Source organism: Lycium ferocissimum, chromosome 9, assembly GCF_029784015.1.
Source record: "Lycium ferocissimum isolate CSIRO_LF1 chromosome 9, AGI_CSIRO_Lferr_CH_V1, whole genome shotgun sequence".
In the NCBI taxonomy this organism is placed as follows: Eukaryota; Viridiplantae; Streptophyta; class Magnoliopsida; order Solanales; family Solanaceae; genus Lycium; species Lycium ferocissimum.
Genome location: NC_081350.1, coordinates 35740556 through 35768423, shown reverse-complemented (window position 1 = coordinate 35768423; position 27868 = coordinate 35740556). Strand labels below are relative to the sequence as shown.

Sequence of the window (27868 nt, the reverse complement as noted above, 5' to 3'; positions counted from 1 at the left end):
CCTGAAATTAGCATATATATAATAATAATTAGGTTCACAATCAAACATTTATAAATATCTATTGAATTTCTTAATATGTATATTTATTAAGAAATTTAATAAATATTTCTTAAATATTTATTAAATTTTTCATTTACTTACCGTATCCCCCTCCACTCCCAAGCTCCCACCCCAACCCCTCCATGATAATGTTTCCCTAAAATATATATAAATATTTTTCAAATAATATTTTTCCCCCTGCAACCCCTCCTAAGTAAGAAAATTATTTTTTTAAAAGGAACTTATTTATGTGAACAACATTTTCCTCGGCACAAAACTCACCCTAAAGAACATTTGAAATCTATAATTCTTGTACAATAACCTGGGTCATTGAATTAGCATCTCTAATATAAGATCCTAATTAACCAGCATAAACTGGTCATGGGTATGCACATATAGAAATTTTGTACCAGTTAATAGAATAAGGTGTTTTATCACAAATGACCAAAATAAAAAGTCAATCTCACATCAAGCCTAAGGGACCCAAAATAAGATGATTATAATTATCTGAAGTTACAATGGACCGTCATATAACAAGGGCAATTGGCACGATTGCCCTTCGTTGGGGGTGGTCTTTAGTTTTTGTGTGAAATTGCTGGCATTTTCCTCTTTCGCACAAAATATCACCTAAAAGAACATTTAAAAATTATAAAAAAAAACGCAAGGCAATGCTTTGCAAAAGTTGTCATCGGCGTACTTAGCATCTCTAATAAAGATCCTAATTAACCAACAAAACTGGTCATGTTATGCACATATAGAAAAGTTTTGTACCAGTTGATTAAAGCATAACTAAAGACATTTTATCACAAATGACGAAAATAAAAAGTTTACATCTCACAAAAGTCAAGCCTAAGGGACTTAAATAAGATGATTATAATTATCTAAAGTTACAATGGCAACACTTTCCTTTTAGTCTTATAAGGCAAAGTCTATGCCTTCGAAAAGTTGCCCCCGCATAACTTTTAGTTATACGTTGGCAAAGTACGCTTAAGACAAAACTTTTTTCAAAGCCTTGCCTTGAGATTTTTTTTTTTTTTTGGGACTGAGCGCGGGTTCGAACCCAGAACCTCAAGGTATTTTCGGTCACCTTTTCAAGTGAAGGGAAAAACTTAAAGACCAGCAATTTGAGGGATAAAAATTAAAGACCACCCCAAAAGAAGGACAACCCGCGCAAAAAAATGTATAACAAATGGTTACAAATACATTTATGAGGGAATAACCTATATATACATATGAATAGAGTATATTTATAAAATATGACGATACTTTTAAGTTTACAAAACATACCAATAGATTTCTTACAAAACATATATGAAAATTTTCGCTCAAAACTTTGTGTATGAAATATTGAAATGTGTATATCTCGCTCAAAGCTTAAAATTTTCGCTCAGAATTGTGTGTATGAAATGTGTATATCTCACTTAAGACTTAAAAATTTCACTCAAATTTTCGTGTATGAACAGTGAAATATGTATATCTCGCTTAAGAATTCGAATTCGCTCATATTTTTGTGTATAATTTTCAGTTAGATTATATACAAGTTTCATAACAATATTCATACAAATTTAATACAACAACAAGAACATAGCAAACTTAAAAAAATAATTTTCTAAAACATAAGTCATGATTCTACCATCATTCATACAGTTTTATGCTTTACATAATTCACGATTCTACCATTATTCATACAATTCATTACCCAATCTCCTAAGAACTAAACACAATAAGGGAGGAGAACGAGGGCAGAACTTAATTAATGTTACATGGGCAGAACTTATGCACTAGTTGAATTGGACTTTGCAATGAACATGTTTACATAAGAAAATAAGGGAAAAAATGACACAGAATGGGTTAGGCATTTACTGGTCTTGGTGGTGAAGAAGATCAGGAAAAAGAACATATTGAAAAAGTAAACTAATAGAAGCCGTCATCGTAGTCGCTATGAGAGAAAGCTTCATCGTCATTGAAGACCATTAGGAATCTTAGATTCACTTAAGTTAGGGTTTTCTGAAGCTCTCAATCATCGGAGGAGAACGAGGGGCGGAAGGAATTTTTAGGTTTAGAGGGATTGGAATTTCAGTCCATAATATAGGGAAAAGGGTGAAGAATTTTTCCGCATACGATGTGTTTTGTAATTAAGTTGATATATTTTGTAAATAAGGAAAAGTATCTTTATGTGTAATATAGGATATTAACAAGTATTACTATGTCATTTTCCCTACATTTATTACACACTTTATAGAGCCCTAGATTTCTGGGTATGAAGGCTCTGCTCAATTAGCTAATTAATAGGTGGATGAACTAACAGACCTTTCACCACTTTGTAAAAAGTTTTGAGTTCTCATGTTCTGCTTTTAATCTATTCCCGATTTGTAATACTAGAAAAAAAAAATTAAAAACGAAAAAGCGGCTTTCACGAAGAATTATTTTGCTACTAGAGATATTATAATAATATTTTTTTACGTTCTACTTTGTTTGACACTATTTCTTTCTTAATTCGTTGCAAAAGAAGATATATTTATATATTTTATTAATAACTTCTTTTTTTTAAAAAAATCACAGAAATATCGTGAAACAATTTGCTTTATTTTCTCAATGCTCATCCTTGCAAGTGCATCACCTGGTTACTTCCGAGAAAGAATTGATAAAGAAAAAAATGTCGTGGAAGAATTGATAAAGAAAAAAATGTCGTGGGCCTCATTTTTTCAGACTGTCTAATTTTCAAATGGTTGGTCACTATATGCATTAGTTGGTCAGATATATCCATTGAAGAATTTTCCTCGGTTTACACATTAAGAGCCCGTTTGGCTTTGCTTATAAGTTGCCGAAAATAGCTTATAAGTCATTTTCAATTTTTTTGACTGTTTAGCTGGCCAGCTTATAAGTCATTTTATGTTTAAAATAAGTTCAAAAAAATAATTGGGGAGACCGTTTCGCTTAGCTTAAAAAGGACAGCTAAGTCAAACTGGCCCTAAATCCAGATAAGTACTCTTTTACTTTCTCTCTCCCATCTATCTAAATTATCTTTTTATATTTAAAAATAATTTTAATTTTTAAATTTTTATTTTATTCTTAATTAGATGATTTATAGCCACAAACACCAAATGTTTATTTTAAATTATAAATTTTAAAGTTCTTATCTGTTTTTTAAACTTCTTATCTAATCAAACTATATCATATAAATTGTGATTAAAATTGTGATTGAATGAGTAATTAACGTTTACATTTCAAGTCTTCTATTTTTCACCGTTTACATTTCTAAGTCCACCAAACTTTTTCCACGAGCGAAGTTGCATGGGTGCCTCGTCCCTCGTTATTATTATTAAAAGAGGAGAGCCATCAGAATTCAAATTGCATTAGACACATAACTTTCTTCTTCTTTTTTACTTCATTTTTTTTCCATGGAAATCACTATCATATCAGCTCAAGGCCTCAAGAACACCACCACCTGGCCGTGGCGGCTCCGCCCTTTTGCCACCATCTCCATCTTCCCTACCGCCTCCACCACTGCCACCGAAGTTCACACAACTAGTGTTGATGAAGGAGAAGGTAACAACAACAATAATAATCCTACGTGGGGCGATAAGTTTCACCTCACTATTGATGCTAGTCTATTATTACATGGACATTTATGCATATATATTCAAATATATTCCAAAAATTTCCTAAAGGGTCGGAGTGAACTAGGGTGGTGTATGATTCAGGCAGCCGACATTTTCGATGGGTTGCTTCCAGCGGGTTTTGTCCGACAATTTAGTTATCGGCTAAGAAATAAAGATGGTTCAAGAGGTCATGGGGTTGTTAATGTTGCTGTTAAATTGGAAGCTTCATTTGTTTTGGGAATGCACCCTCAAAGGTCGCCGTTAATGGCGTACTTACCGGAGGTGAGTGAGTACTCGCTGGTTCTTGGTATTCCAGTGACGGCGTCATCAGCAAATACTATGTTATAAGCCAAATGATGAGCATGCACGGTTAAGTGGACGTAGTTTTATCTGTTAGTGTGTTTTTTTATTTTTTTTATTTTATAAAATCTGCTAGAACTAGTAACTAGTAATAATGTTTATAGTGCTTGTTTATTGTACGGTGTGAAATAAGGATTTAAGATATATAATCCTATATATATATATACTGACATGAAAAGAGTTTACTTTGTCGGTGTATATAAACTAGTGAAATGTGAGATTGATCTTCTCATCTATGATTTTGGACAATCATCACCTGATCACGAGCTAAATACTGGATAGGAGTTCAGTTAGCTAGGTGGAAGCTAAGTCCATTTTTTGTTATGTTATCGGAATCAAAGTCATCTCAATTTTTGGTGTACCCGTTGGACCATGCTTCAGCTGGCTGGCCGCAAAGGAATGTTAGGCTATCCCATATATATCAACTAGATGAGGTAAGCACGGCACGGGCCCAACGTTTTACATTTTCAGTTGCTCACTTATATTTGCTCCAAGTGCATAAGTGCCAAAAACTAAAGAACTGCAACATTTTACTTGGCAGTGATATAAAACAACAATTTAACCACACCACATATCATTGCAATCAGGAAAAAATGTCATTGTGAAACACCAAATGATGACAAATTAGATCTAGTTCAAGACAAAAAGGAATTGCAACATACAACAGAAAAACCAATAGTAACATTTTGATAGTATTTGACAAATTATCCAGCTCGAAAGGAATTGAACATTTGAGTCAGTCAGCATCCATGTAAAAACGATTTAGATTTTTTAGCAACATCAACGTTACATTTGATTGGAGACGTTGTTGGCTCCAAATTTAACAGTGGGAGTTTTAGCACCTCCTCTGAAAGTTCCAATATCATCATGCATCAAGCAAACTTATCCAACTAAGAAAATGAAAAGAATTGAAAGAGGTGCCTTTGAAAATCTAACGAAAAATAAGATCATGCAAAAGAACAGATTTAAAGTAAAGTGAAAAGAAAAATTAAAACCGAAGAATGTTGAAGAGAGTTGGGGAAAAAAATGACAAAATCATCCATGAACTTCAACCATGAAATTGGAAAATCTAAGAGAATGGAAGAAGATTTGGGCAAAAATTGAATAAAGGCATAGCTGAATGGCGACAGTCTGAAAATGTAATCACAACTGAAAGATCCTCTGGGGTGAACACCCAGTCGATAGGTTAAATTGATGGAGCATGGAGAGATGAAACAACAAAGTAAAGAGCTTTTTTGGAATGTGTGAGATGAAAGATGCTTCTAGTATGAAATTTTATGATATCTAATAGTATGAAGTTACCATTTTACCCCTGCACTAACTGAAATAAATGTCTCTTTTACCCTTGGTCGTTCCATTGTTCATGCTTCTATGCAGTAGAAATAATGAGACATGAAATTGACTCTATGTGAGACATTGGACAATTCACCCTCATGAAGTAACTTTTGAAAGTTAATTTACATTCAAGGCTATTCATCTTCATATCAAGTATATTTAAAGAATCTTTTTGCTAGCTGTGTAAGATAATATGTATATCAAGTTGTTTGCTAATGTTTTTTTAAGTAGCTAGTTTCACTTATTACCATAAAAATTTATCTGTAATTATTCTTTCAATATCTTGGTAATAAATAAAACCTTTTACACTATCAGTATATAAGGCAAAATTCGTAAACACCAAGTGGATGTATCAAAAGATGACACGTGACGATGGTGATTGGTCAGATTTGAGTCAGCAAGCGAGGGGTTCCGGGAAAGCATACAACGCTCCGGAGAAGTAATTTGGTAACCGCTACCGGAGACAGAAACTATAAGGGGTCCGGAGAAGCATGTCAACTCACCGGTCAACGTCATTCAATGCACAGTCATTACAAAAGACCCCCAAGATTCTTCCAGCCTTTATTACCTTTATTATCCTTTATCACCTCTTAATTACCTTTATTTGCAGCAATAACATTGGTAATTAAGGGGGCATGATTTGTGGATCATGCACCCCATAACTCTAGTATAAATAGAGGTTCACATTCCATTGTAAGGCATCTGAAACCTAATAGAAAACAAATACTCTTAAAACTATTTCTTTATTCTTGGTCTTGATTGTTTTTTAGAAGGCTTTGACCTATAGCTTACCCGGATACTCTAGCTCATCATTTCGTCAAGGCTCAGGCTACTACTTTAAATTCCTTTAGCTTTCTTTATAATTATCTTTCTTAATTTCACATATTATCTCATTATTTTTGTCGTATTGATCCATGTGTTCTTGATCACATATACAAATTCAACTGTTTCGATTTTCGGGTAAACAATCAGCATATAGAAATCAGCCCTTATATTAAACTGCTTCCATTCAAACATCCTTTTTGCAATTATTCGATTAAGGCAAAGCAATACTTCAATAAATGTGCAAATTGGAGTTTTGTCTCCTTTTTTAATTATAGTCCAATTCAGATTAACTCACTATAATATCATGCTAACGTATTTTAACTATAAAGTTTGTATGAAAATCTGATATAATATATAATTCAAGTTTCATTAGTAAAGATGGACAAAATTCCATAAGAGTATTAATTTTGTTGAGTAGATTATTATGTCCTACAGAGTGGAATAATATGGAAATTTTTCCTTTTCTCCCCCACAATAAGGAAAATTTAGAAACAAATTTCTGTCCTCTCTAGCATTTATCCGATAAGGTCATATCATGTTCTATCCCATCATCATACGCCTGTTGTTTTAATACTCTAAAGTTGAGATGGTATAAGATGGGATATCCAACACTAATTTTTTGTATCATATTTAGTAGAAGGGGATAAATTTATACCTTGTACCAAATAAGATATAAAATGTATCCCAACTTAAACGATAAAATATCCCTTCTTATCCCACTTATTCTTAGATTATTTTATACCATCTTTTAAATGGTAAAAAATAATCTCAAAAGATGGGATAAATTAATCCCGAAATTATAATTCCGGAATAATTTTAACTGCCTACCAAACAACCCCTCAAGTTCATATATATCATTATATGACGTGCAAAAGTTATAAAGCAAAAAGATGTGGTTGGGACAGAGACATAAAGCATTGAGCCAAAAACAGTACCTATTTTGGACGCAATGTTTTTCCTAATGTAGTACTATCTCTCTATCTTCTTTATTTCCATTTTTTTCTTAGATATCATTTTTTTTTTCTTTTTTTTTCTTTTTTATTCTTTCTTCTAGAAGCTCCATCCCTAATATGTTCAACTAAGCTTTATTCCTACATTTTAATCTGAAGCAGGATAATTCATTTCATCTAACTTTACTTGAACCTCTTGTATATCTTTCAATCAGCAGCTCCTAATTTTAGAGACACGTTTAGAATTCGACTTTTATGGGTTAAAATTTTTACAATGACTCATTTGATTTATTGGATATGAAATTAATTATTTCTACATATTAAAAAAGTTAAACATATATACATGATTTAAGCCGAAGTTACTAAACTATACCTACCATAACCCTCTACATCTGGCCCAGCCTAATTTAAACTTCGAAAAGATCGGCGTTCTTGCCTTACGTGTTGGATCGGATGACACCATTTAGTAGAAGAAAAAGAGTTAATGACCCTTTAAATCAGCCATTGAGGAGAAGCTAATACTGTGACAAATATTCTGTTTAAATATGATTATATTAATAATGCTATAACACTGTTCTTTTACGTTTTATTTCCGGCTTTCATTTATATATAACTATTATATTAGTGATTTCAAATCAATTAGTATCGAAAAGAAGGGTCACTAACGATTAACTAATATATACAAAATTTCTTGATTTATCCTTCGAATTAAGGGATTTTATTAAGTAAGTAGTTTAACACATAAAAGTAGTGATAAGGTATATTTCATTAAGTTAAGCTATACCATATACGTGGAATTACGCCTCTCAAATAATGCGCTTTGACTAACTTTTTTATTTTATTTTGTTATGTATGATTTCGTCAAAAGGTCCAATCCCATCTATTTATCCCTCTGTGAAGCAAATTTTCTGTATGGTCTTTTAAATTCTTACGTATTCCAAACGATTCTATCTCCAGCCACGAAATCCGATCCCACTTAAATATTGAGAAAGGACGAACATAAAAATGCAGAGACTTATACATGCTTGACTTTTAGTGGAACTGACAGTCTGAGATTTTCCATTTAGGGTGTGGTTGGCATAGAGGACAAATTCTCTGGAAAATATTTTCTTAATTTTCATATTTGATTGATCAAAAAAAAAAAAAAAAAAATTCTGACAAAATAATTTTCTTAAAAATTAGAAAAATGACTTTTCAGAAGCAGAAAAAATAAGTTCCATAAGTACCTGTTCTGTGTTGATGGTCTCTCCCCACACTCAAAACACTCTACTCACCGCAGCCCCACCCCACGGAGATCCTTGGCACGCTTGCCCCCGCACCTCGCCTCCACCCCTGCTCTCACTCCCTCCCCACCCCACCTTCATCTCACTAGTGTTTGCGTAAAAATATATAAATACTCTTGAATAGTTTTTTTTTGCTTATTTACCAAACATAAAAAATAAAAATAAAAAAGTAAGAAAATCAACTAGTTAAAAAAAAAGAAATTATTTATGAATTTGTTTTTTGGTAAAAAACATTTTCCTACATTCCAAAGACACCCTTAATTCATAATAAGTGATCATTGAGCTGTAATGGGCCCGTTTAGATAAGACAAGACTTTGTGTGTCAATGCTCATCATATCTATCTTGTTAAGTAATTTTTGTTGTGAACCAGTTTTGTTGTGAACCCCTTAGAAATTATTCAGATAAAAAAGACTAGGCTTAATGCATACGCAGGCCCCTGAATTTATTCTTTTTTTCTATTTTGGCACCTTAACTAAGTGTTGTTTCTATTGAACCCCTGAATTCGTCCTGAAGTGTGTTTATCAAATCCTTCAAATCTAATTTTTATTAGAAGCAAAAAATAATTTGTGGTAATGAAGGTAAAGTAATATTTTAGACGTGTGGTAAGTTATTCTTTAGGTCATGGATGTGTCGGTTTACGCTTTTTTTTCCTCGTCAACTTAATTAAGAGGTTACTCTTTTTTAAAACTTTCAATTCTCGCTAATCTTAGCTAAAAAATGGCATAATTAAATTAGAATATATATTAGCATGTTGCTACATGGAAGATAGAATACTATGTGAGTCAGATTGTGTTTAATATACACACTTGAGGACGAGTTTAGGAGTTCAATAGGAACAACACTTAGTTGAGATGCCAAAATAAAATAAAAAAAGACAAGTTCAGGGGGCTGCATATGCATTAAGCCAAAAGATTATAATAGTTTTAAAATATGAAGAACTTTTGCAAAGAAAAAGCAAATAAATTATTAAGGTCTAATAGCACAATGAGCACACGAAGTCAAATTTGTTTCGTTTTGCAATTGCCGTAGCGTTATAAGTGTCTTTTAGGTTCGAGCTTTGTTGAATTCAAAATTGTTTTTGTTAGGGACCATTTTTATCTTCTAACGTGGAACTTTTTGGCGTCGCGAGTTCGAATTTAATCTGGACAATTAATAAGTGCATGCCGTTGCATATACTTTTATGTGGTGGGTAACTAAAATGGGAAACATCTGTCATACACTACAGCAATAAAGCCCTAAACATTAATTAAAATTTATGAGTAAAATCCATAAATTAAACAACAAAAACTCAAATTTATTTAAAATTAGTTCTTATTTGTTTTTAAAGTCTACGATTATCTTAGAAACTTGGAGGGTACCATACCTGATAGATCATCCTCTAAATTCCATTAATAATGGTTAATCCTACTCAAATTTAATTAGGCAAGTGTAAATATAGTATGGTAGAAAAGAAAATAATTTTATAAGTGTTGTTAGAGTTATGAATATAATAATATTGTTTAAAATAAGATTTGTAGAAAAATATAATAATTTGTATAAAAGAAGAACTTTAACGACTATTTTAAAATGTGACTTATAAAGGTTGTTAAGGTTTCGAATAAAGAATATAATGATGCCGTTTAAATAATACTTATAAACATTGCTAAGGTTTTGAATAATAATGTCATTCGAACTAAAATCTGCAAAATATAATGGTTTGCATCTAAGTAGAAACCTTAAAATAGAAGGCTTAACAAATTTAGATTTGAGATAAAATTATAATGTGTGAATATAGTGATGTAAAATTTAGGCTTATTCCCAAATAGGATATTAAGACAAGTCGAGTTTTCTTTCTTTTTTATTAACTATGTTTGGTTAAATCTGCATAATCGGATCAACTTAAAATATTTATAAAATGTACTTGGATTAATATTTGTATATTAGTGACGTGTAAATTCCTAAGATAGTAAGAATGAAAAATGATTCCTTTAATCCAAAATATATTATTTAAAAATCAATTATTATAAAAATAAATATTAAGATACTATAAATAACTATAATATAAAGGAAGAAAATGAAACTTATGTTATTAATTGTTAGTTCTTCCTACCCATTTACCAAACTAAATCCTTAATGTCGCTAAGGTTTATCTAAATTAACAAACAAAATGTCAATCATACAATACACATTAAATGCACGCAAAGGATAAAACAACGGAGGCATGGATATAATGGAAGTGGGCTCAGCCCACTTTCATGGACTGCTGCGGCTGTTATTTTCTATTTGGGCTTCGGCCCAGAACCTCATTTTTATCTCCTTAGCTGCGGACAGAGAGGCGGGAACAGAGGGAGAAGATTTTGTTGGGCTTTAGCCCAACACCGAATGCAGGAGATGACGAGTCCCCGCGGACTTGTATTGTGATGTTCATGCATAAAATAAAAGACAAGGATTAGTATATAATCAATGAATGAGATTAAACACGTAAAACATAAACTTGAAACAGATTGGTAAATTGCGTATATCTTGTGTATTTCCCGTATATACGTGAGCATCAACATAAGGCAAGGCTAAGGATGATAGGCAGCTATGATGCAATGCCGGCTAGACGTATGCTAGACCCTATATAACTCATATTTTCAAGTTATTTACAAAGACATACAGATAGTTTATTTGGATAAGCAGCTAAGGAAAATACAAGTTCAAACAATCTTCTAGTATTCAAATCCAAAGGGAGAAAAAAGATATATATCTTAACCTGTTTATTTCCATGAAATCGTGTGGACAGGTTATGCAAGGCAAACAATCACAACTAGATATAATGCTTACTTTTAGACATACAGCAGACTATTTCAAACATAGGATTTGACTTTTACTCAAACAAACATGCATCCTTGAACGGCATATTCAAACAGTGATGAATTTATATAAGGGTTGGAAATAATTTTGACATTCATAAAGATCCAATAATAACAGGCCAAACAAGCCGACAGATGGCTATACCACATAGAAAACAAGATGCAAACTAGGCCATTGAATAACATGAACACTATAATTAAGCAGGGCGGACCAAACTAAACCCAAAACGAGAGTTCAAGCGGCTGCAAACTGAGCATGACAGTATTGATCTCATACGAGACAAGAAACTAAGGTTCGCAGTTAACCAAATGAGATATATGCAACTCCCTTTTATGCAAAATCATAAACGTAAATTGATTGTTATTCAGACATTCAAAGGATTTCAACACCCATCGACAGGTCTGTAATAAGTTTTCAATTCATAAAAAAAAATGAAACTGAGACCGTATAGCAATGCCGCAAATATGCAGACCTACCCTTATCAAACTAGATATACCTCTTGTGAGCTTTAATCTCGGTAAGCTGTGTTATTACTTAATTCCAAATTATGCTAAGTATTTTCACCATCATAGAAGTGCTGTACACAAACATAAACACGAGCAAACAAAGATCGAACGCATATTCCTACTAGTCATGCTTGACTCAGACCATGTCATTTGAACGAACCGGAACCACATAATCAGATGCACCCAACAAGGCATATTAAAACTCAAAGAGCAGATTAACAAGGGAAAACTTAATTTACAAATGACAGACAATTTCAGTGCCGATCTGTTTTAGTCATATACATAATATACCTAAGATATATATACCACGTCGCATATCAGATGTATACCGAATGTATATCTTCTTCTTATCTTGATAACCTACTGTATATCCTATGTATATTCGACTTTAACTAAGTTCTAATTCCTGGAAAATCAGTCCAAACAATCAAGCTACAGTACGTCTTTCAAGTTCATTTCGGCGATTATCATCCTATTCTAACAGCTCCCCAAACATCAAATAAATAACATGCCGGCAAAGAACTACATAATCACTAAAGAAATACAACCAAATAAGCTGAAAGTCTAACTAAAACAGGAGCTAGAGACTAATAAGCAATGAGTGTATCGAGATTTACCTGGTTTGTGCGCAATGAACTGGGACGGGTCACAAATCCACTCGCACACCAACCAACTCCGAATTTGAGTATCGTTCGGATTCGAGTCAGTAGCAGGGGTAAAAGGGAAATAAAGTAATTTAATATTTTGACTCAACCATCTGAAAGTACTAAGATTGAAGAGTATTGATTTTTACAGAAGAGTATTGAAGAGTCGAATTAGAACAAGCTAAGACTTAAAATCGTAGTAAAAAGGTGAGATGTTGAGTATGGTGAAGTATTCTATTCCCCCCTTCGGCTGAATAATTAGTGATGTATTTATAGGCTTAAGGCTAGGGTTTCGATTTGGATTGGGCGGGATTTTTTTGAAATCCAAATTCGAAAATGGGTCAAAAATCTTGCTAATCCGAACGTTGGGGGTTTCAAAATGAGTCAAAATAGGACCCGTTTGAATCTGAATGTCGAAAGCTTTTCCACAGATTTCCCATGGTTTGACTTTGATTTGTCCGCAATAAGTAGGAAACTTGCACAAAAATGGAGTGACAAGTCTGTGAGGATGAAAGGGACTGATTTTTTTGCTGAAAACGGATGAAGGAGAAAGGAGAGAGGAGATGACGAGGAGAAAGGGAGGTATTGCACGAAAATAGAGAGGCAATCTGCCATGGTTGAAAGAGGAAATGGGTTTTAGCTCAAAGGGGAGAGAGATGAGGGAGATGAGCGACGGTGAAGAGAGAGAGAAAAGAAAAGAGGCTGAAAATGGATTAGGTCGGCTAGGTTTCAATTGAAAGAAAAATAAGTGGGCCGGGTCGGGTAGATGAAATAGAGTAATGGGCAATAGGCTGCTGATTTTGAAAATGTAGTCACGAATTGGGCCTATTTTATTGGTCCGAAAATGTGGCCCTTTTCTTCCTTTAATCAATTTATTTGAACTACTAATTTAATAACTAGTATAATATATATTATGTGAAGACAATTAATAATAGTATACAGAAAGTAAAGGATTTAATAAAGTAAAATTAATTTAACAAGTACAAATCCTAAAATGAAACGATGACGAATCATTTAAAATTTGTGATAAAGTAATGCTAATAATGTTAATAGTAGAATAGTGAGAATTAATAATGATGAAAATAAAGTGTTTAGCTCGTCAATAAATTTAGAAGCTTTATTTCGAGAAAATAAATTGGAATAAAGGAGGGACAAAATAGGGTGTCAACAACACCAAAAACACTACAGCAATAAAGCCCTAAACAAGTGAAAATTTATGAGTAAAATCCATAAATTAAACAACAAAAACTCAAATGAGTAATAATTATATGCTGTACGATTATCTTAGAAACTTGGAATACCATACCTGAAGATCATTTCGAAGAAGCTTCTTGCTTGAAGCAAGAAACACAAGTCAAATTTGGTCCCTAAGAGGAAAATTCAAGTTACATTTACAATTCAATATTGTAATATTCTTGCCAGTTTTACATGTCAAAGTTTAAACGTAAAAACATGAGTACATGATTGCACTCAAGTATCCTAGTGGTCAGTGACGTGGGAGAAAAATTATAATTGAGAGCGGTGATTTTTTCCTATCTGCCTTTTTAGAGAAGATTGAATTGAGATAAGGTAAGCATGATTTTTCGGGGAAAACAATTTATTTGCCTTCAACAGAATAGAAACTTGAGAGGATCGACGAGATTGAGAGTGGAATCCACAATTTGAGGAAATAACAGGAAGGGAAACAACTGAGCTAGACCGCTACGATCTTTTAATTTGGAGTACAAACCCTAGAAAAGAAATTGTAATCAGTGCCGAGAATAGACATGCATGTTGTGCTGGGTTATAAGAATCTTCTGAGGCTAGCTGAACATGCTAACAAAATTGTCCGATCTTTTTGCAGGCGAAATATATAATATAATATCTGATAGAATAACCGAAGTACACACAAATTGACCAGGACACCACTATCATAAAAAAGCATGAGTACACGATTAAAATTGATGGTTGTTAGGAATATACAATTTTCAAACCAGTACCAAAAGTGTAGGTTAAACAGATTCATTTAACTAGGAGTAATATACAGTTTATAAGACAACTCATATTCATGTATTGTAGGACTTTGGAAACAATTAGAGGTTATGTGGGGTATGAATATTTGAAAAAGTTAGGGTTATAACAATATCAATCAAATAATCAACTGAATGTGTCAATCATAAACTAGTTTTATAGGGATTAATGGCACTGCGGCGGCGGAATCAACTCCCAAGGAGATTCAATTGAAGTCTTTCTTCAAAAAGTAATATTTGGCAAATAGAATAAAAATAAAATTTCGAACTTTCTTAATACAATTTTTGAAAAAACATATATACTTCCTTACATTTCCTATGAGTAGATTAGCATAATTTAGTCAAGTAACCTCTTAATTAATGTTGTTACATGGTTTTCTTAATGGACGGGCTAACTAAAACTAAAAAACCACTTATTATGAACCAAAAAAAGTACTCCCTCAGGATAAAAAAGAGTGCCCACCACCTCTGAGTTCACCCCCCCCCTTGTACTAACTCTCAAAAATAGGTAATTTGACTAAACTACCCCTAATTAAATAGGGTGAGATATAATCACTTAACACTTAATAAGCGCAATTTTGGAAGAATAAGGTTTAATTATTTCTTAATTTGGTAAGTGGACGCTCTTTTTGAACAAACAAAAAAGGTAAGTGGATACTCTTTTTGATGCGGAGGGAGTATATAACTAGTGAATTTGTCCGCACTTCGCACGGTATTGAAAGACAAATTAACTTACAAAATAATCAAACATTAGTAAATCTACAACAAAAAAAATTATAATTTAGTCAAGATAAAAGAATATTTTTTCCATGTGTACAGATGCATAATATAATTATATAAATAAATTAAATCACAAAAGAAGTTATTGGAATTATTAGAACTTAGAAATGTGATTCACGGTGACAAAGAAATAGTCCTACAATATACACACCACTCAAAAATCAATTATCCTATTAACTTGCAATTGCTCGTTTATGTAATATTTTTTACGGTCGAATGATCTTGATCTTCTCTTATCAGTATTAGTGTGATGGTTGCAACACTTCAATTTCACAAACTGCCAATAAATAGTCGACATCTTCAATATGAAAAACAATCATATTAAAACTACAAAAATATATACTTTCATAAAAAACTATTTAGCTGAAAAGAAAGATTTTATATATATATATATATATATATATATATATATATATATATATATATATATATATATATATATCTTATAAAACCGTGTTATCATCCCCTCTTGAATCAAGCAACTGGATTGATTGGAACCTTGATAATATCTTCATCTAGTTTTATTTAATTAATTACATCTTACAATTCTCTCAACATAAAATGTTAGATTTTACGGTGTTATACAATTTTGTTAAGAAATATTAATTGAAGCCTACCAGTCTTGTGTTTTTCAGCATTTTTTAAGGGAGTGAGATCAATTATTGAATATTGACAACGAAATGCTTGAGCTATGGAGATGTGGTTTCATAAAGCTTTGTTGCAGAAATTACTGTAGAAGAATTCTGAGTTAGGAGTGATCTTGATGTAGTTAGATGTTGAAATTATTGTCGTTTATGATTTAGTTAGGTTTGAATTTTATTGGATCTAAAAAATCATTTGATTTGATATTATTTAATTTGTTCACAATACTTGTCTATTGTTACTTTGTTCTTTGATTACTGTATTAAAAGGCAATTTATTTTACATATATTTCATGTTTGTAACGGTTGACAATTATGAATGTGCAAATTAAATATAAATACACCACTATATAATTAAATAGACGATATTATTAATATTTTTGTAAATTTGGAACAAATATTAATTGAAATGTTGGAAATTCTAAATGTGACATTTGCAAAATTTTAAAAAAATGTCACTATTGTTTTTGACATTCACGTAAATTTGATTTATTGATATTGACCAATTTTAATGACATTTTAGAAGAGTCACAAGTAAATGTCGTAAATTTTTTACCAACATTAATCAAAATGTCAAAAAATTTAAGTGACATTTTATATATGTGGTAAATAAATGTCATTTATTTTTTACCATCATTTACCTAAATGTCAAAAAATTTAAGTGACATTTTATATATGTCGTAAATAAATGTCGTTTATTTCTTACCGACATTTACCTAAATGTCGGGAAATTCCCGACACTGAAATTTACTACATTTGATGCAAATGTAAATTAAATGTTGGTAAGTGATTTTGTGACATTTATGTAGCTTAATACGACATTTATATAATGTCGTTCTCTACTTTCTTGTATGCATACAGTCCTAGAATTACCATCATCAAGCTGATAGAGATACTTTTCAGTCAAGGAACATAAAATATACAAATCACATGATCCTGTCATTTGGAAAAGCCATCCATTTTGAAATATGGACAAACTACCAAATAACCCAGACAAAAAAAAAAAAAAATATTTGGTACCTGAATTAATAGTCTATCACAAACAAATGCTCACCAATTAACACATACAACTCGACATAAAAGTAGTCCATCTCGACACAATTAACAATCTTATTTTAAAATTTGGAATTCCAATCCTCCACTAACAACCCCCACAATAAAAAGAAGGATGATAACCAATCCCTATACAGCTATACTTCTGAATTAACCGTAACATCCTAAAAGTGAATACTAACAGTTCTCCATAGAAAAGTCAAGTTCGATGAATAGAAAATAAGAATTAAAATAAAGAATCTTTTCAACTAAATATACATTTATATATATATATATATATATATATATATATTAAAAGAGATACGTGTCAAACTTCAGCTTGCTTTTTTAATACCAGCTTGTTCCAATTAAGATAAACTGTTTGTATGTACAACATGAAATAAATCAATAGTTATTCAACTATACTTACAAAAACTGGATTATTTATCATCTAAATACTAAATAGAATGACAGGAAGACAAACTCAAATATTATATTATCGTAAATTTTATATATACGTACCCAAAGATAGATCATTAATCGATCATCAAAATTTATATATGTTAAACAAAAAAAAAGGGCTGGTTCTTAAGGGAAAGATGAGAATATTGAAAAATCATATATATATATATATGACTACACTTTTTATATACTTACCCTGCATTCTAAAGCCAACCGTTTCAAAGTTCAAACCAACGCTTATAGATTAGTAGCAACTGATTTTGTAGAAATGAGACTACTCATTATTTTTTAGCTAATGTTATTAATTATTTTATAGTTAATGATTGAGGGAAAAAGGTTAAACGTTACATTTTGAGCATTGAACCAAGGAGCAGCAATGATCTAACGTGTGGGAGGTAAAGAGGTTCCACCTCTGAGTTCCTTGTTTTTCTCTCCAATTTACTGTTGCATTTCTCTAAGGAAAGTCACGGCATATAATGCTATTAAATGGTGAGTGAGTTTTTATTATATGTGGGGGATGGACCTTTAATATTTTATTTTATTTAGTAAAATAGAGAATGAAGAGAAAAGGTCAAAAAATTGAGAAAAAAGATAAATGCTAATGATTGTATGCCCCGGAATTTTCTTTAGCATCACTTGTCTTTTTATTTATGCCTATACAGATTTATATTATATATAGATATAGATATAGCTATAGATTGGAATACGAGCTACTAAAACCCTATGGTTTCACACTCTACAGCCGTTTGCAACTACCAGGATTAGGAATCCTCTTATATGTTTATCCAAGGTTTAGTTATCGGTACCAGTTAATATAGATATACACTTTATAACAAAATCTTAATTTATTTAGAGCCCTGCATATATCTACAAGAATAGTTCATTCTTCAAAATCGACGCCTATATGGACGTATGGCGGCTGTTGGAAAAATAAAATTTTAGCACTGTTGTAATAATGGTCGACCGGATTAACTAATGAACGGAGACCTAGAAATAAATAGAACTTTATTGCAACGAACCGTTCTAAGGTACCTGCACGTGTAATTGCCCCCATAATTAAGAGTTAGAAAATGTTCTCAGTTCTCAAATATTCAAAGTTGCTACAAAGAAGAACAATCCACTAGAATATGGAGTCTTCTGCGGAGACAGAGTTACTTGGTAGCAAGTATTCTGTGAAATTTGTTGAGGTACGGACAAGTTGACCTGGGCACCATAATTTTTTTTTTTTTAAAAAAGATTGAGTTCGTTTCAATATGATTAGAATACTCACATTCTTGTTTAAGGACATCAAACTTTACCGTATTTTAAAAAACCTACGGGAGATTCTATGTACTTAAGGTGAGTTTATAATCATCAGTGTTAAGAATTGCGTGAGGCAACTATTTAGTAACTGCATTAATTTATGTCCAAGTACATTGACAATATCCGATGCGGATAAATTTATGACTAGCCAAATTGTCAAATTAATTAAGGATGAAGAGAATGAAAATGGGATCACCTTCAATTGGATGATACAGAACGAAGATATTCCACAATCTTTACACTTTCAGATTCACCAGGGCTTAATAATTCAATTTTGTCCTACGCATGCACCCCCGTATCAAAGACAATTACCTTTAATTGTCGTTTGGCTGACCAAATAGTATATATTTTTTTTTTACACTATCAGTGTATATATAAAATTATACTCATAAAGAAAATGCTTATAGGTACCTCAACTTGAAATTTAGTACATTGACGTTGTTGCCATACTTGATAACATCCTTGAGTGAAACAAGCTTGGGCTATAAACAATTACACGACATTTTGCCTCCTTCAACAACCCATTATTATACTCAAAATTTAAACACCTAATAGTCTTGTGCATTGGATCAAAACATACAAACTCAGATTTATTTCTTGGCATCATCAAAAATTCCCCATTACTTAAGTATTTAACCATTCGAAAACTGCCCTTAGCACCCAAACTCATGGCAATACCACCAATATCAACAACATATTCTGTACTCCAATATTTATGAATACCTTTTTCTTTCATCACCCATACATTAAACACGTGTTGATCACTCCTTGTAATATCACATAACGAGAGACAATCTCGTGATATTCCAGCGTTAATAACATACCATAAACCATTTTGGTACTTCCTATATCCAAATATTGGAAATTAAATATTTCCAAAAGATTTTCCTTTTCAAAACAAAAGAAATATATCTTATACTATCTTATCATGGCCTCCCCGGTAAATTGCTCCATTTAGGCTATGTGCAGCTAATTGACTATCAAAATAAAATGGCGCAGCCTCAATTTCTCTCCAAGAATTGAAACCAAGCTCATAATTCTGAGTGGATAGGACACCAATAGAGTTGTAGAAAGTTCTCATTACTTTAAATTGATTAGTAATTAAACAAAATCCTAACCAAGAAGCCAAGTTACAAGCATGTGTGGTATCTCTAGTAAGAACAATATACTCACCATTGATAGGATTAGAAAAAATGCTAGACCATATAAGACGTCAATCAAATAGAGCAATCCACAACAAGAGTTCTTAATAATACGATTAGAATAAACAAAAAACTTGGTTTTAATTAGTTGTAAATCTTGAATTGCTAGGGGGAGGATCATGAGTTTTTGGTCATTGATGAGGGGGAGGGTATTAGAAGCTTTAAATTTGTCATGGAATTGGAAAATTAGCTCTCGAGGGTGTGATCTTGAAAGGTGTAACCTACATAATTCTTGATTTTTTGAGGTTATAAGATAAAGAAAGGATTTGCAAACAAACTTGCAAAAGCAAATTGATCTCAAGGATAGTCTTGATAGAATGTCTATGAGGGTGACACATGGCAGCTGAAAAAGACGCTTCTCGGACATTATTGTACAAATTTTTAAGTAATGGGAGAGAAGGTGATCGAGATAGATGACTCGTAAGTACATATGGACTAAGTTCTCACCTTGGTTGCCTTATTGTAGCTTCTAGTTAATTGGTAGGATGAACATTCAAGATCTTAAGATGTTTTTTCTTCTGAAAAAATCAATTCTCAATAATATTATGATACGAGTCCTACAACCGAAACTCTAGGAATCTAACCTAAACGCGGAAATTGAAAGATAAAGAAGAGTCTGCGATGAGAGGGAAGGATAGGAGCAAGACCCACTTGATAATAAATTCTATGGGCAAACTTGAGTATATTAAACCCAAACCCTGCCAATTGGAAATCAATCAAGGAACCTATACTATTTGAAATCCAATAAAAAGTCACATACTTAAATCCACAAATAAACAACTCTCATATGAATATCAATGAAAAATGATTCATAGTTACCAAAGGATTCCACCTATGATGAACTATAACCATCACCAACTCTATAGCTACCTAGGTAAACAAACTCTCACTCCAATGAGTATTCTCAATTCATAATTTTCGGAGAAAATATATATTAAAAACAGTAATATTATCAGTAAATCGGAGAGCAGTCTAATAATTTTTTTTCAGTATTAGAGATTAATAATAATGTCCAGATGTTAGGAAAAAGTTGAAAAACAATCTAACTACTGCAACCTATTCTTGTTTATCACTCAAAAGATAGCAAACATTGGTGAACAATAAAGCCAGAAAAGAATTACATTCATAAAAATAAAATGCAATCATCCCACGAGTACTTCATTCACACATTTCCCACACAAAAATTGCCCTCTTCTATTAACCATGTCGAAAGGTTATTAGGAACCTGGTACAGACCTCAAAGAGAGAATACAACTTAACTGTCATAGTAGCGTACGTAGAATTTTATGCAAACAGTGTCAATCTGTATCACAAATGAGCTAGTACACAGGTTAAGGTTTGAGAAATGTTTTGTTAACCTCCGAATGGAGGGGGTGATGGATTTGTTTTTTTGGTTGGGGGGGGGGGGGGTGGGGTTACAACTGGAGTACACTGCAGGCTGGAAAATACAGAAGCTTAAAACCAGTTGAATTTACCAATCACCATGCCTAGTGCTGTTGAATGAAACATTATTATCATTACACTACTACATGTAGGCTCCAAACATGTAAAACCAGATATATCATTATGAATTGAAAAGACAAAACAATCATCTTGAATGCACTTCCCAGAAAAACTTGTATTAACTATCAGAGTCGATAATTTCTCCTCCTTAGGTGGTGCAAACTGTCTGCTGAGCCGAGATCTTGTCCAGGGATCCATGGCTGGTCTCTGTGGAGGTTGAGGATTTGGTGGTTTGGATTGTCTAAGTTCATTTTCTCTATCAATAAACCTGCCAAAATAACACAACTGGTCAAACACTCGCTTATCATAGTCGTCCCTTCACAATCTTTTAGCATCCAACTTTCTTTTTTTGGGGATAAATACCGAAACTCCAAACAACTCCACCACATCTGGAAACCATTTCTCAGTATCTAATAGCAAAAGTATGTGTCTGTTAAAGTAAGAATCTTACTCTATATAGGCCATTTCTGCAGCATCACCTACTCGAATCCGAGTTCGGAGCATTCTCGTGTATCCACCAGCTCTATCTCTATAAACATGTGAATTTAAAGATATTTACAACCATAGATCTATAAGAAAATAGAGTAGAAAGTTAATGGTCTGAGGTTCACTTGTATGTAAGAATCTTACTCTATATAGGCCATTTCTGCAGCATCACCTACTCGAATCCGAGTTCGGAGCATTCTCGTGTATCCACCAGCTCTATCTCTGTAAACATGTGAATTTAAAGATATTTACAACCATAGATCTATAACAAAATATTGTAGAAAGTTAATGGTCTGAAGTTCACTTGTATCTGTAAGCCAATTCAGTAAAGAGCTTATGAATGACAGCATCCCCGCGTACAAAGGCAGCTGCCTGTCTTGCAGCAGATAGAGTTCTCTGCAACAGTCAGAAAGTACCAAAATATAAAGAAGTCAATAATCATAACTCCTCAAAGAGGATTATTACTCAGTTAACAAAGGAGAGCAAATAACTATCTGATATTTATCAGAAAATTTATTAGTAACTATCTGATATTTATCAGAAAATTTATTAGTAATATTAAGTATGTTTTTGTTACCTAGTTATTCCTATGTTTTGATAACCGAAAAATACCCCAAGTCAGTGGTACACGGTTTGAAACTCAGTGGATAATGAGACCGCCCTCTACCCTGCTCCACTTAAAGACCAAGCTTTTGTTTGCAGCAGTGTTCAAACCCGTGACATGCACTTTACATTCCACCGCAATATCTCATTCTTTTGCTTTTTCAGATGAGAAAAGCACAAAGGTTATACTGTTTTTGGTTGTCATTGAAGCAAGATTTGAAACAAGAAATATGAGAATAAGTTAGATTAGCCTCAGGAGTACTTTCTAACTCGGTCGCAAAAGAAAGGCACAGGTCAACCAGCTTAAGCTCCAACCAACAACAGCAAACACCACTACTACAATCAAGAAAGTGGTCTAAATGATAATCCTTTCAGCTATATAGTATTCCATGTTAAAGCAATCCTTGTTAAAGTAAAAAGTAATTTATCCAAGTTGAGACAAACCTAAGAGGCTACAATGTTTGACCCATTTCTTTAAATTATTTACCCACTCTGAAATAAACACCAATTTAAGAAACTTCCTACCCGTTCCATGTTACTCATGGTGAACACCACTACGCTGTTTGTACACAAATTGCTCTCATTAGTAACATCATCTCCTTTGGTTGACTACTCTTTCAGCTTGAAACCATTTCAGATTGGCATATTGGATCAGAATTCCCTGGTACTGTCCTATTCTTCCCCACATACGAAGACTTTAACCTACTTTGAGGTAGATGATATTGCTTAAAAGATTGGAAAGATGTAATGTGATAAGTGGGCAACCAAGCATTCATGCAGAAAGGCCAAAAGAAAAAATCTTTCTATGGGAAGTTCATTACAAGTCAAAGAGTTAGAAATTATGAACACTGAAGACAGGGCAATACCTCTCTTTCCAAATGACCCACATTATAGCTAAGGGGGCAAAGCACCATGCTCCTTTTGACTGTATAACTATGATTTGTGTCCATAGTTATTATTTGCGCCTTTCTTCAGTAAAGCTTGTGTTTGAGCTTTAAGGCCCAAGAGACCTTTTTCGCTTTTCAGTTTGATAACACTAGGACAAGATGCTCATAAGAATTTAAAGAACAAAAGAGTACTCAAACAAGGAGTCACATTATTCCTCTCGAGATCATTTAATGCTGTACTAAAAAGCAATCACATTGTCATGCTGAAGCTGATAACCTCAGATAAGAAAACATAGTTTGTCTTTTAACAAAACTTTTCTATTGGAAGTGGATATACAATCCCAAAATGTAGACGAAAAACATAAAGCCCAAGTAGTTAGTGACTTCCTTTTCCTATTGTTGATTCCACTCTCTCCTAAACATGCTAATCTAGACACCATATCTTTGTCCACTATCAATCCAATCAAGCCAAATACACCACAGAGTGTCAAGCATAGAACACATCACTACAACAAAGTATGCTTTTAGAGGCAATTAATTTGCGGCAATAACTTAATTGCCGCTAATTATATTCTAGAATCAATTATTACCTGCAATACCAAACTTTAGCCCTAAATGCCGCTAAAGGCTTTACCGACCTTGGATCTAATGGCATTAACCAATTGCCGGTAAATGTTTTTGTGGCAATAACTATTGCCGGTAATTGTTTTTGTGGCAATAACTATTGCCACTAAAAGCCTTTTTTGGTGTAGTGCATCCACAAACATTACCTTCTATAGTCTCTCATCATTATGAATAGCCACAACAATGCCCTAGCAGAAGAAACCCACGACAAATGTGGATGGGACTCCTGCTATCCATGCACATATAGCCTTTATCCTCATTCAATGTCTATATTGCAGCAAGTGACAGGCGTGAAGTCTACCATGGACAACAATCATGGTAAATCTTTCATTTTAGGAACCTTCACTTTCCCAAAATGTAGGAGTAAAAAACAAAACTGTTAGAATCATAAACTTACTTGAACCTCAAAGACAAAACTATAGCGGGACGAGAACGACATCTTAACATTACCAGTTAAATGGAAAAAAGGGCTAGTAGATGATCATATTATTGAAAATCCATGAAACTAAGTCCTTTTTTGAGACGGAAAATGATAAGGGTGGAGCACCTGTGATTCTGTGGATAAGGTCATACAACATCAGCAAGTATCAGACAAACTAATATCGCCTATGAGACCCTCCCAAAACAAAGGCATTGCAGTACATGGAAAAGGCATGGAGAAGAGTAGAGGGTCGGGCCCCAAGTTCCAAAGACTGGGCAAATACAAAGGTGCTATTATTACCTTAGCAACAGTGGTTTCAATCCGCTCATGCTTCACTAATTCCGACCCCATTGTCCTGAAAACAAACAAACACATTCCAAATCATATAAATGAAACACAACAAAGAATAGATAGGCTATGACAAAAGGTGGCATGGACATACGATGTCCTGTTGGACGATTCTGTTGGGTTTAATAGATAGGTTGAATGGGAAATGGAGGGAAAAGAAGTCGAGGAAAAAATGAGTTGTTCCCTCTTGCTTTATGAAATAAGCATTTATCCTCATAGGTGGTGAAAAGAAAAGGTCTCCTCTCGCGCCGTCGTCGTCGCTTGGCTCGGCTTTGGATTTGAATTTGGTCAAATGATTGATTGATAATCTTTTTGGACCAAATCTCCTTTAATTTTAATTATTTAATTAATTATTATTTAATTAATTAATTAAAGAGTCCTGACCCGTGACCCGACCCGTTTTCTTTCTTTCCCGGATTAAGTTAAAAACATTTCCCTCCGTTTTTCAACGGAATTTTTCTAAAAGGTTGCAAACTTTTCTGAAAAGTTGCAAACCTTTTCCCAAACAGGCTATATATTTCTGTTGATCCTCAGAATTTTTACTTACGAAATTTTCTGATATTCATCTTCTTCTTTCTCTGCACTTCTTAAAAACTCTCGTGTGATATACTACCTTCGAGTGGTTCGTAGTCACCTGAATTTGCTATACCGCTATTTTGGTGAGTAAATCGTTCTATCCTGGGAGGAAAGATTCCAATACTTCAGGTACATTGAGGGGAATAATTTCCCTAAGGACACACTGTGAATTCAGTGGGCTCGATTTGGTTTTCCATATACTGTTCATGTTATTTTTCGCTTGTTAATTTCGTTTTCTACAGTTTTGCAGAAACTGGACAGATTCTGTTTTCTATTTCAGGAATTAGTCTAACTTACTGGTTCAAAGTATTTTTTGCAATACAAATTTAATAACAGATTCAATTTCCTAAATTTTGTCATTTTTGTTCAAAGGAAAATGGACAGGAATAACAGTGACTGACTGTTAAAACCCAGATTTTAGAGGTTTTAGCAGATGATCCAATACGTTTATTATATTTTTACTAGAAGTTAATTTTTACAAAAATTAACTTGCAACCTATCTCCTTCATTTATTTCGTTTCATTAATAATATTATTAAACATATTTATTATGTTGTATCACGCACAAATAAAAGAGACAATAGACATAACTGTATAAACATAACTTGAAAAAGAAAAAAGAGGAATAATTCTTTCCAGCTATTTATCTTCGGTTAACAAAATTATTAGCCTTTACGAGTATCCCATAAAATCTCACATAATACTTTTATTCTTATCAATAGAGGCGGACCCAGATTTTGACGCAGAGGGGCACCAATAACTAGTGTCTTAATATAAATATGTCAATTATTACTGACAAAGTTTGATGTGTAACTCTTTGAAAACTTAGTAATTATGATAAGTTATTAGTAAAGTATAAAATTGGAAGAAGAAAAATGGGATTAGAATTGAAAAAAAATCCTAACTTTTATCTATACTTGGGAGGAGAAAAATTGAATTTGGGGCTTTTTTCTATTGGCTTTTTTTTTTTTTTTGTCCCGTGCGTGGGGGTGGGGTGAGGAAGGGGGGGGGGGGCATGTTAAGGGAGGACTAGGCAATGTTAAATGAAACATTCCGTATTTTTAGCATGCAATTATATCAATTTTAGCCAAGTAAACCCTTTATTTCTACAAAAAAACCCAACCCTCCAGGACTTGGACGAAATTTACGCAATTCAGTAAATTAGAGATTTAATTAGTAATTAATGTAGTTCATCCTCCATTCATTAATATAAGAAATAATGATTAATGATTCCTACAAATATGGCAAAAAAATAATCGAGAGAGAATAATTTCCATTAAGAAAAACTCATCTAGGTTTATTTTTGAAGGTACCGATAAATTTTAGAACTAGAAATAAAAAAAAAGTATTGTACACAAAATGCCCAAATTAAAGTAAAATGAGTCGGATGCCTTAAGTCGTAATGCACCGATATTAAATATGAAGCAGTAGGGTTGGAAGGCGGTTATAGGGTTAAATGAAGAGATGTAGAAGTTATATTTAAGAGGGAGAGAAAGAGGGGATTAATTCTTAAATTTAAAGGGGAGAGAACAACAACAACAACCCAGTGAAATCCCACAATGTGGGGTCTGGAGAGGGTAGAGTGTATGCAGACCTTACTCCTACCAAGGTAGGACGGCTGTTTCCGAAAGACCCTCGACTCAATAAGGGGAGAGAAAGAGGGGATTAATTTTTAAATTTTACATTTTTGAGGGGAGAGAGAGAAGGGATTAATTCTTAAATTATTGAAATCTTATCCTTAAAAAAAATATCCTATAAGTGTTATTAAAACGGTGGGAAAAGGACATATATGGCCGGTCGGGTGAAACTAATTCCACCCGGTGGCCAAAGTCCTTCTAAACCCAAATTATACCCACTAAACTAATCTCATCCATTAGCCAAAACTTAAATAAGACAATTTTTAAATAAAAGCCCAAATACAAAAATGTTTGAGGCGATTTTTATACATAATATGTGTCATTTGTGTATAAAATATGTATCAATACCTATACTCGTAATGTATAGAAACTATAAAATATGAATCACTAAGGTATGTATCATGTTTGATATAATATGTATCATTTGTGTATATAATGTGTATCGAGACACGATGTAATCACTTCGTATAGATTAGAAAATTGTATCATTTTTGTATAAAAAGTGTATATATAATTCCGAGTGTATATAAACTATATCAGTCTTGTATAGAAAGTGTACCATACGTACAAAAAAGGTATTATAGAAACCGTATCATTGTGGTATATAATATGTATCACTATTGTATATGTAAAAAAAAATATCATATCATTATTGCGTAATATGTGTGTAATAAATGTATAATTAGCGTATAATTTATGTATAATAAATGTATGATTAATTCTAGCATATGTATATAAACTGTATAATTCTTGTATATAAAGTGTATATATAATTCCAACATATGTATATATGCTGTAGCAGCCCTTTAGTGGTGACTTAGTCGCCACAAAAGGTCTTTTTTTTAAAGCGCCTGGCTGTTGGGCCGGCCAGCCTTGGCATTATTTTAAGCCGATCGGCCATTTTTTGGCATTAATTTGGGTCAACCGGACACCTAGTGGGATTAAGCCCAAACAATGGTTAAATGTGGGATTAGTT

The 27868-nt window shown here is 32.8% G+C and overlaps 1 protein-coding gene across 1 annotated transcript; it reads right to left on the bottom strand.

Annotated features, from left to right (window-relative positions):
* Positions 1–21218: 21218 nt before the first annotated feature.
* On the bottom strand, positions 21219–25616 carry LOC132069454 (uncharacterized). The gene is made up of 6 exons (XM_059462795.1): positions 25597–25616; positions 24763–24794; positions 24584–24691; positions 22102–22195; positions 21942–22019; positions 21219–21579 (listed from the first exon to the last, which is right to left on the bottom strand). The coding sequence occupies exons 1-6, from the start codon at positions 25614–25616 to the stop codon at positions 21264–21266; spliced, it is 648 nt and encodes a 215-aa protein (XP_059318778.1). The 3' UTR covers positions 21219–21263.
* Between the last annotated feature and the right edge of the window lie 2252 nt (positions 25617–27868).

What these genes read in the sequence shown, in the direction of transcription:
- LOC132069454 (XM_059462795.1), bottom strand. Translation starts at nt 25,616, where the DNA reads ATGACAAAATTTAGGAAATT. An exon ending in TCTTTGGAACTTGGGGCCCG is followed by an intron (nt 22,196 to 24,583) that starts ACCCTCTACTCT and finishes TCTGACTGTTGC; the next exon opens with AGAGAACTCTATCTGCTGCA. An exon ending in GAATTGGCTTACAGATACAA is followed by an intron (nt 22,020 to 22,101) that starts GTGAACTTCAGA and finishes ACATGTTTACAG; the next exon opens with AGATAGAGCTGGTGGATACA.